This window comes from Gavia stellata, chromosome 22 (genome assembly GCF_030936135.1).
Source record: "Gavia stellata isolate bGavSte3 chromosome 22, bGavSte3.hap2, whole genome shotgun sequence".
In the NCBI taxonomy this organism is placed as follows: Eukaryota; Metazoa; Chordata; class Aves; order Gaviiformes; family Gaviidae; genus Gavia; species Gavia stellata.
Window position 1 is genome coordinate 14,028,451 of NC_082615.1, and position 9,620 is coordinate 14,038,070.

Genomic DNA, 9,620 nt, shown 5'->3' on the forward strand with positions numbered 1-9,620 from the left:
TCGGGATGAGCCTTCTCTGCTCCCTCCTGCCCGCTTCTCCATCAAGAGGTCATTCCTGCATATGGCTCGCTTTTCCTGGCCGTAGCAGTGTTCCCGAGCTCTGCATCCTTGTGTCTGGGGAGGCTTTGTCTCTGCTGGGTGTAGCCAGGACTAAGATGGGTCCAACGGGGTCTGCTGGCTTCCTGGGGGCCGAGCTGGGGGTCCCAAACAGCCCCTGCCTGTGGGGACTGTGTGAGGGCAGGGCAGAAGGCTGTGTACAGGCAGCAGGTGCTGTTTATGGTTGGCCTTGAGCTGTTACCAAGGGGAGCACGTGTGGGGATCGCAGCCCCATCCGTAGGGCTCCGGTGGGATCTGCCCCTCAGGGCCAACCCGCGGGCTCCTCCAGCGAGTACCTGTGACCTGTTTTTCCATCCACGTGGATGCTGTCTCGTCTCAGGGGGTTGCAGTGGCTAGTACTGTGACTTGGGCTGTGCCATCTGGGGTGGCGTGTGCTGGTCCCTGTGTACCCAGGATGCCCCAGAGCTGTACCGTAGCACAGGGCTCGTAGGGAGAACTGAGTGTGGCTGAGCTGTGATGGACCAGAGATCCCCTGTGCCCTGTACTGCCTCCATCTCTCCTGGGTTTGTCCCCAATGTCCTGTCTTCTCCTTTCCTACTCCAGGTCACCAAGGAGGCTTTTGCATGATGTGCATTATGCAGAACCATGTGATCCAGGCTTTTGCCAACAGCGGCAACGCCATAAAGCCAGTGTCCTTCATCCGAGACCTCAAGAGTAAGGATGGCTGCCCTCCTCTCCTGTAGCCGTGCAGAAGAGTGGTGACTAATGCAGGAGCAGAACCTTTGAGATTGGGGCAGGTCTTGGCAGACGGCTCTTCTGAGATGACTCACTGAGCCTGCCGGGGGCTGGTGACTTCATGGGCTTCGTGGGGGCTTCCCCCATGGCTGGCATGAGTTTGACATCTGGTTTGGGTTGAGGGGGCTGAAACCGTGGAGTCCCTGCCCCAAGGGAGGGAGGGCCTGCATCTGTTTGCAGCACGTGCTGGGACTGATTCCTCCCTCTCCTGCAGAGATTGCCCAGCACATCCGCTTCGGCAGGCAGGAGGATGCGCACGAGTTCCTGCGTTACACCATTGATGCCATGCAGAAGGCCTGCCTGAATGCCTGTACCAAGTATGTGGGGCCTCTGACGGCCTGTTACTGCTCTTCTCTGCTGTCCCTTCGCAGGTCCCCTGCGCCCGCGGGAGGGAACTGTGGGGTGAACGTGTCCCCCAGGTCAGACTCGCAGGGCCCTCAGGTGGATGACCCAACTGTCTGCCCCTCTGTGACGCAGCTCTGGGCTGTTGTCTGCCTTCTCCCTTTTCCTGACTCCCCCGCCCCAGCATAGCTGTGGTCCAGTCCCAAAATCCTGAGGCTGCTATGGGTTTGGATCCTGTCCCGGTTGCCGAGAAATCCAGGCATGCTTGCTAGTTTAACCCCAGCTCTGTGGCTATGGGTGAGCAGCTTTCCCCTGGGCCCCCCGTCCCCGGAAGCCTGCGTTGCCTCTGTCTGCAGTACCCAGCTCTGAGCTCCGGCTAGGAGTTTCTGCTCCTTCGAGAGGAAGGTGCGTGTTGGAGCCTGGTGCCACCCCTTGAGCTCTGGCACTGGGAGAGCAGACTGGCAGAAGCTGCAACTTCCCTCTGCTCCCAGAGCTCTGCGGCCCATCCACTGGCCAGAGCGCGTAGGGGAGCTGTCCTGAGGACACAGTGGTGGCTTGCGGGGGTGGCCGTTGTGGAGGGGCAGTGTGAGATCTGGTGCTGCTGTCTCTAGGCTGGATCGCCAGACCCAGGCCACGACGCTGATTCACCAGATCTTTGGCGGTTACCTGCGATCCCGTGGTGAGTGCTGGCTGCCAGGTCCTGGGCCTGTGACTCTCAGGGCTGCTGTTTCCCTGAGAGCCTTGCAGTAAAAGTCTTTTGGGAAAGTTGTCAAGCACGTGTAGATTATCCAGAGCTGCAGTTGGTCGGTCTCGCGGTACCTGTGGGTCGTGACCCCTGTTGTGGCAACGGAAAAAGCTGTTGGCTGTGAGTCCCCAGCTCATTGCCACCAGCAAAGGAACTCGTGTTTCCAGCTATCTAGCAACATTCGCTGTCCCAGCATATAGTGGAATTGCCAGCCTTCCTCCTTGCCAGGCTGTGAATCCTGGTGCTGACTTCCCAGAGCCCAAACCTGTAGAGGGGGAATGCCACAGCTGCCTGTGCTGTGCTGGGGTGGTGGCGGGTGCAGGTGTTGTGTCAGGGTGTGCTCATTGCTCGCTCTTTTGCAGTGAAGTGCTTTGTGTGCAAGAGCGTCTCGGACACCTATGACCCTTACCTGGACCTGGCGGTGGAGATCAGGGTACTGTGGCAGGGTCGGGGGTGGGGAGGAGCTCTGCTCTCACGGGGGATGTTCTTGCAACTGCACCATTACTGCTCTCAAGGCTCCTTAACCTGCCAGTGTCAAGGCACGGTGCAGGCAAGAGGGAAGCGGCTTCTGATGCTGCACTGCCTTCTCTGCCTGGCAGAGCAGTGCCTGTTGCCTAAGCATGAGCCACGACTCCTCGTTGAGGCTCCGTGGTGTTGGGGGACAGTGCAGCTGTCCTTGCAGCATGCTGGCCAGTGCCTAGCTGGTGGCAGGCTCATGGGTTTGGTGTAGTCTGTGGCCCTGTGCTTATGCTCTGTGTTATCTCTCAGGGCCAGCATCTCAGCAGGGAGTCGGGCTGTCGCATGGACAGGCCACTCGTGCCCTGACTTCTCTTCTGTCCTTGCAGCAAGCCGCAAACATAGTGCGGGCATTGGAGCTGTTTGTGAAGCCAGACATGCTGGGTGGGGACAACGCCTACATGTGTGCCAAGTGAGTGTGTGGGGCTGCGGGCGGGAAGGGGCCCGCGGGTGTGCTGGTGGGAAGCAGGTGGAAAGCCTGCTGCAATATGGGAGGGCTTCTTTACCTGCCCCACGGCTAAACCGTGAGGTACGTGGCCATGGAAGCCTGCAATGAAGCCTGCCACTCCTCAGCCCCCTGCTCTCATGAGGAGGAGCTGGGCCAGCAGACGTGGCTGTGAGCAGATGCCCTGGAGTGGTGCCTGGTGTCAGCAGGGTCATTTCTGTGGGGTTTGCTGCTTGGCCAGGGCTGGCAATCATCTGGGTGGTGGAACAGCTTGAATAGCTTGAGCTCTTCCTGTGCAGATGCAAGAAGAAAGTGTCGGCCAGCAAACGCTTCACCATCCACCGAGCCTCCAATGTTCTCACACTCTCGGTGAAGCGCTTTGCCGACTTTGGTGGAGGCAAAATCACAAAGGTGAGTGCTCGGCAATCCAGAGCTGGGGCTGTCTCCTGGCCTGAGGCCCTGCTGCCCAGAACAAGGTGGGAGGTAGTCCTGTGCGCAGTGCGAGCTCTGCCGCAGTCCTGCAGCCCTTCTCCAGCTGTGCGATGTGGGAGTTTAGCATCTTCCTCACCATGACCTCTGCCTGGGGAGAGCGGGTCCCCCTCCCTCAAGAGATGGGACTCGTAGGACGGCTGAGCTGCTCTTGCTCTAGCAAGAAGGCTCTCTGCTGTGCAGGCTCCTGACTCATCCTCTCTCTGCAGGACGTGGGGTACCCCGAGTTCTTGAACATCCGCCCATACATGTCTCAGAACAACGGGGATCCTGTCATGTATGAACTCTATGCAGTGCTGGTGCACTCTGGGTACAGCTGCCATGCAGGGCACTACTACTGCTACGTGAAGGTGAGTCCAGGGCGCTTTCTTGGCACCGCCTCTGGGCTGGGGGCTGGTGGGTGCTCGTGGAAGGAGGGAAGGAGGGTGCTCAGCAGATGTATATGGGGTGGAGCACTGTATGGGGGGTACAGGCTGTGCTCCACCGCAGGAAGCATGGAGGTCTGCTCTTGCAGAGTCCCCTTGCCTGCCCTGGGCCACCTATGGGTTTTGGGAAGAGGACTTCTGCCGATGGGTGCTGTTCCTGCTGCTCTTCAGGCCAGGAGGGTCCCTAGACACGGCCCGACCCTATTCTCTCTTCTCCTTCCGCAGGTCAGCAATGGGCAGTGGTATCAAATGAATGATGACGTGGTCCGCCTCAGCAACATCAAAGTGGTCCTCAATCAGCAGGCCTACCTGCTGTTCTACCTAAGGTGAAAGCGCCCTGTGTCTCCTGGCCCCTCTACCCCCAGCTCTCGGCGTTTGGGACAGGGCTGGTAGCACGTGCCTGGGTGTGGGAAGGAGCTTGGCCCAAGTAGCCCCAATGCCTGTGTGCATGCGCTGACTTGGAGGAGGGTGGCAGGGAGAGATCCAGCCCCTTGTCATGGTTTTACTGTAGATCAACTGCACCTCACCTCCTCGGAGCTTCTGGCTCTTGCTTCTTGTGCGCATCTCTGACGAGAGCATTCCAGTCGCTCAAACCCTCTCAGTTAACGCATGCACTGCTCTGTCTTCACCAGAATCCCCAGCCCCAGGAAGAGCTCGGAGGGACCCATTGCCAAGGCAACCTCCAGCCTGCCTGGCCGCACTGGCGGCATCTCTGATCAGGTCAAGAAGACTGTGACCAACGGGCCCCTGTCTTCACCGCTGATGGGCCAGGTGAGTCCTGAAGGCTGCTCTCGGCCAGTGTTCCAGGGAGGTGGGAGCTGCTGCCCCTCTGTCTGCTCTCTGAGGGCAGGGGGGCTGCAGCTTTGCAGGGAGGCAGGCGCACTGCTCCAAATGGGCAGGCGCGAGGGAGGACGGTTTGCAAGAGGGATCCTGCTGAGCCAAGGGTTCCTGTGTGGGCCTGGGGAGGGACGGGGAGGGCAGTGTCGCTCTGTGTCTTGGCTCCTTGAATTCTCTCCTTGCTGAACATCTCTGTTTGTCTAGAGATCAGACACGCTGCCAGGGAAGAAGCTGCCAGAGCCGGAGGAGGTTGGGGTCCCTGTGGCCCGCAGCACGTTTGGGATGGGGCCAAAGCTGCCGAATGGAACTGCTCCGCCGAAGCTGCCCGCTGGGTCCCCGTCACCCAAACTGCCCCTCAAAGCCACCCACACGGCCACAGCACTGCCCAAAGATGCAGCCCAGAGGCCCAAGAAGCCACTCTCCTTACCGCAGCTGCCTCCTGCGCCCAGCAACACCAGCAACACAAGCAGGGCCAAAGCAGAGCTGCCCCAGCAGAGCTCCTCGGAGGGCAAGCAGCCACCTACCTCACCCAAGCTGCAGCTGGAGCCCAGCCCCAGCCAAGAGCCCGGGGACAGTGGGGAGAATGCCAGGACCCTGGAGAGGGACTCCTGCAGCAGCAGTGCTGCCAGCCCAGTGCCTGGCACGGCAGGGAAGCTGGCCAAAGCGTCCCAGAAGGCCAAGAGCAGAACCGGCAGCTTCTGCACCTCTCAGGAAACGGACTGTGGCACCGACCTCCCTGCTGGCCCTGACGCCAAGCCAGCTGCCCCCAAAGACTCCAAGCCGGCGAAATTGAAATCTACCTTGTTGGCCAGCGCAGCTCTGGAGCTGAGCAGTACCATGTCACCGCCACCGGCTAAGAAGCTGGCACTCCGCTCCAAAAAGGTGAGTCTGAGCTTCTGCCTGGTGACTTCAGTAGGTGCCTTGTGCCTTCTGAACTGGGGCTTGTGTTGGGGGCAAGCGTAGAGCTAATGCTGGGTATCTTGCTAAGCCGGAGGTGGGTGGAGAAAGCCCCTCAGCCCCAGGGTTGTAGCAGTTGCTCTGACCTCCCTCTGGGTTGGGGTGCAGGGCCAGGCCCCCACTGTTTGCATCCCTGCGTGATGCAGGAGAAATGTCTCCTGCCTTCTTGCTCAGGACGGAGGGGTGGCTGTGCCAGTCCTTGCAGCAGGGCAGCCTCGCCAGCCTTCTTAGGGTAGCGTGTCCTCTGGGGTGAGTGGGAGTAGGTGATGCTGCAGCTGGAGGGCTGTGGAGTTGCCTTCTCCCTGGGTAGCGCCATGGGACCGGCCCTCTGGGTGCCGCTGTGCAGCCAGGGCTCAGGACAGTGCGCTGGGGTTTCTGTTCTTTAAATTTCCTTCCTTCCTTATTTTCCTTTTGTGCTTCTAACTGAAAACACTTCTGATTATTCTTCTTCTACCACCCCCCACTTTCCTCCCCCCATCTGTGTCTGTTCCCCTCCCCTTTCTCTGGGCTCCCCTTTTTATTTTCTCCTCTTGGCTCACGGAAACCTCTTTTCTTTAGACCACCAAGTTTTTATTTATGTCAATAACTGCAGGGCAGCACCCCACGGAAGGTGAGCAGAAGTGACCGCCACATACAACCTCACCCGCAACGTGCTGACCATACCTACCCCACGAACACCACCCACCCTGACTCCACTCCCTGGCCTTCTGGCAAGTCGAGGTAAGCGGTGCCAGTCGCTCCCAGGCTCCTGCACGGCAGCAAGGCCAGTAGCAGCCTTGGAGTACTCCACAAGGCAACTGTCTGGCATGGCAGCTGGCTCAGGGGGCAATTTTGGCAGCTGGCTCTCCTGTTCTCCTGGGCTGGCAGGGCTTGCTCAGAGTCTCCCTTGTAATCTTCACCATCGGCATGTGCTGCAGCAACACTCACTCTTTCCTAATCCCCATGGGACAGCGTGTGCCCTGCGTGTGGCTGGCACTGGGCAGGTGCAGGGTCACTGTGCACTTGCAGCTGCTGCTCTGAGAGAGGGTCTGATTCAGATTTCGTGGCTGAGATGGTAGCAGTTGGGTGCTGTGCTCGTGCACCTCCGGGTGGGGTGAAAGAGAGGGGCTCCCGCTCCTGACCTGGCTTTCAGATTATGTCAGCCTCTTTTCCTGTCCTTCAGGCTGTCCTCACCTGCTCTCAAACTGCCAAATCCTGAAAAGCCTGCCTTCAGCTTCATCCTCAACTCAGCCCCTTGGTCCCCAGGCTCCCCCCTGACCAACGGTTCCACTGCCCACCCTTTACACCACCTTCCTCCCTGCAGCAGGGAGAAGGGGCCTAGCCAGGTCACCCCTGCTTCCTCCAAAAAGAAGCAGCGAAAGCAGCGTCATGGAGCCGGCAGCAGTCCTTGTGCTCTGGCTGTGAAGGGCAAGGATGAAGTCTCCAGCCCCACCAAGAAGAAGAAGAAGAAGAAAAAGAAGAAGAATCTCGCTCAGGAGGGCTCGGTGTCCCTCGTGGGAAAGGAGGTGGCAGGCAAGAGTCCCAGCGGCGGCAGGGAGGCGCCGGGCTGTCAGGACCTTGAGAGCAGGCCCAAGCAGCAAGTGTCAGACCCCAGTACTTGCCTGGACACAGAGCCCATCTCCCCCGTCAAGAAGAAGAAGAGGAAAATAGAGGAGACAGAAGAGTGCTGCTCTGGGATGCTGTCCTCGGGCAGGTGAGGGACCGGGGGGCACGCAAGAGCCCTGTGCACCTCCGCTTTGCCTGAAGTCAGGCTCCCTGGGCTGTGGTCGGGTGTCTCGTCTTTCTGCGGGTGGGACGAGCCTTGCCATGGAGTCATCTGAAGTGCCGGCTTGCTGCGGGGTGGTTTCACCCCTCCCTGACTGCAGCTCTGGGGTGCAGGTGTCCCTGCATCCCGTTGCCATGCACGGAGCTCAAACTCTTCCCCCTCTGGTCTGGCTAGAGTGAGCTGACCCCTGCTGCCTTCCCCAGCTCTAGGAGTGCTGAGACAGAGCCCTGTAGGACAAAGCAGCGGCGGAGCGTGGAGGCTGGGGCTGGAGAGAGCGAGCACCGCAAGCGCAAGTGGAGGGAAAGCCTCGGCAGCCCAGCCTCGGAGCGCCTGGCTGACAATGGCATCAGCGTCGCAGATGGCACCCCAGGTATGACCGTGTGCCTCCACACCTGCCTGGTGGCCAGTCCCCGGTGCTTCCTAGTCCCCACAACTGCCTGCTGGTGCCTGTCTTCCTGACCCCCGTCCTCGGCTGACCTGCCTGCAGGCCTGTGTGCTGCTCATGCAGGAGAGCTACCCTGGATGAGGGTGTGCTCCTCTCCAGACTCTTGGGCCCCTCGAGGGGTGAAGATTTACCCCCAGTTCCTCCCTGCTCAGGACAGGCCCCAGTGTGCCCAAACATCCTGTGCCATCAAGACCTTGTTAGTCCTGACAGTGTCTCCTGGGGCGAGATGTGCCTCTGAGATGGAGCTACACAGCAGCTCCCTCCGGCTTGTCCTCACCCCTCCTGTTTCCGCAGTGGCAGCATGCACCTGGGACAGCCAGGCTGGAGACACGTGCAGGCGCTACCCAGCTGCCCTGAGCCCCAAGCCTGGCCAGGGGCCTGCCACAGCACCTGGGAGCCAGGAGGAGTCCAGCGTGGTGGAGGAGCTGCTCAGGAACTCCTTGGACAAGGCTTATGGCAAAAAAGGTAGCCCCTGCTCGCCTGCGTGGGTAAACAGCCACGCGGCTCCCCTGCCTTAAGTGCTGGGTGCGGGCGGAGCCCTCCCTGCTCTGCCGGGGCCTGGGCTCCCCCCAGCACCAGCACAGGCAGCTGCGCGGGCTCCTGGAGCTGGGCAGATGCACCTGGCCGAGGGGCTGTTGGGGGTGCTGCAGAATGGGGTGCTGGACTGAGGGGCTCCAGCTGCTGGCCTGGGGTGGGGGCCCTGCACACGTGGGTGCAGTGGAGCACAGCGTGGTGCTCCATGCTGACGGTGCTGCTCCGCAGTCTTGACCTGGGACGGCGAGATCTCGGCTGTCAGCCAGGATGCCATTCGGGACACAGCATTGGCCCGGAGCGAGACCATCATTGATGAGTGGGACAAGGAGTTTGACAGAGGGAAGGTGGGTGCTGGCCACGTCCTGGGCTGGGGCAGGTGGGGGGAGGCAGGGGACTCTGCACTCTGATTCCAAGAGCATTCCTGCCTCTGAACAGGTAAAGAAGGTGAAAAAGCTGAAGCGGGAGCGGGGACACTTCAATCCCTTCCAGCAGCTGCAGAGCAAGCGCAACTTCTGGTCCGTGACGCATCCTGCCAAGGGGGCCAGCCTAAGCAATCGGCTGTGAGGTGAGCAAGCCCCGAGGGGCAGGGAGGGGGGCGGCTGCCTGGTGGGGTGCTAATGCCACTCCTTTCCTCCCAGGTGGAGATCTCTGTTCCCCAGCTGGTGAACAGAGCAGTCTTGGGTCAAGGACCAGTGGGGGAGCATTGTCCTGGGAGCTGCTGGTGGATCCTGCTGCGGAGGGGAGGGGATGCTGGTCCTGTGTGTCTCCAGGGCCCCAGCCCTGGGGTCGTACTGTACCTGGTGTCCTCTGCCTTCCCCTTCTGAGAGCTGCAGGCCCCGGGGTCCCTGGGTGCTGGGGCTGTGTCCCTCTGCTCTGGGGGGCCGGGGATGCCTGCTCCTCCACCAGCTCCTCTGTGCCTCTGCCTGTGCCTGCCTTCTCCCACCCAGCCTGGAGTTTAAGGCTCGGGGGGGGCTCCCAGAAAGTGCCTGCACCTCGTCCCTGCTGCTCCGGATTAACGTGCCACCCACCGGCCCCATGGGGAGGGGAACACCAGCCCCTGCTGCAGCGCGGGGAGCACCGGGGCTGGCGTTCCTCTCCCGGCCGCGGCTCGGAGATGCTCCAACCTCTCTCGCCCTTCTGGCCCCCTCCTGCTCCCTGCCCCGCTCCCCGCCTGCCCCTGTGCGAGTCGCAGTGGAACCCCTGGGCCCCCCCCGGGCAGGGCCCCGCCCCCCCCGGCCCCGCGCTGGACGCGGGAGGCGGCGGTGGGG

At 61.1% G+C, this 9,620-nt stretch overlaps 1 protein-coding gene across 1 annotated transcript; it reads left to right on the top strand.

Moving 5' to 3' along the window:
• Positions 1 to 665: 665 nt before the first annotated feature.
• Positions 666 to 9,160, top strand: USP36 (ubiquitin specific peptidase 36). Its single transcript, XM_059828146.1, has 17 exons — positions 666 to 771; positions 1,067 to 1,169; positions 1,806 to 1,873; positions 2,302 to 2,372; positions 2,785 to 2,867; positions 3,200 to 3,311; positions 3,599 to 3,739; positions 4,040 to 4,140; positions 4,447 to 4,585; positions 4,856 to 5,533; positions 6,201 to 6,328; positions 6,771 to 7,301; positions 7,577 to 7,743; positions 8,113 to 8,283; positions 8,581 to 8,696; positions 8,788 to 8,917; positions 8,991 to 9,160. The coding sequence occupies exons 1-16, from the start codon at positions 681 to 683 to the stop codon at positions 8,914 to 8,916; spliced, it is 2,829 nt and encodes a 942-aa protein (XP_059684129.1). The 5' UTR covers positions 666 to 680; the 3' UTR covers position 8,917; positions 8,991 to 9,160.
• The last annotated feature ends 460 nt before the right edge of the window (positions 9,161 to 9,620 follow it).

Bases quoted from the DNA above. Each gene is read 5' to 3' on its own strand.
- USP36 (XM_059828146.1), top strand. From the start codon at position 681: ATGATGTGCATTATGCAGAACCATGTGATCCAGGCTTTTGCCAACAGC. The intron at 2,868-3,199 runs GTGAGTGTGTGG...CTTCCTGTGCAG, and splicing joins AACGCCTACATGTGTGCCAA to ATGCAAGAAGAAAGTGTCGG. The intron at 8,697-8,787 runs GTGGGTGCTGGC...GCCTCTGAACAG, and splicing joins AGGAGTTTGACAGAGGGAAG to GTAAAGAAGGTGAAAAAGCT.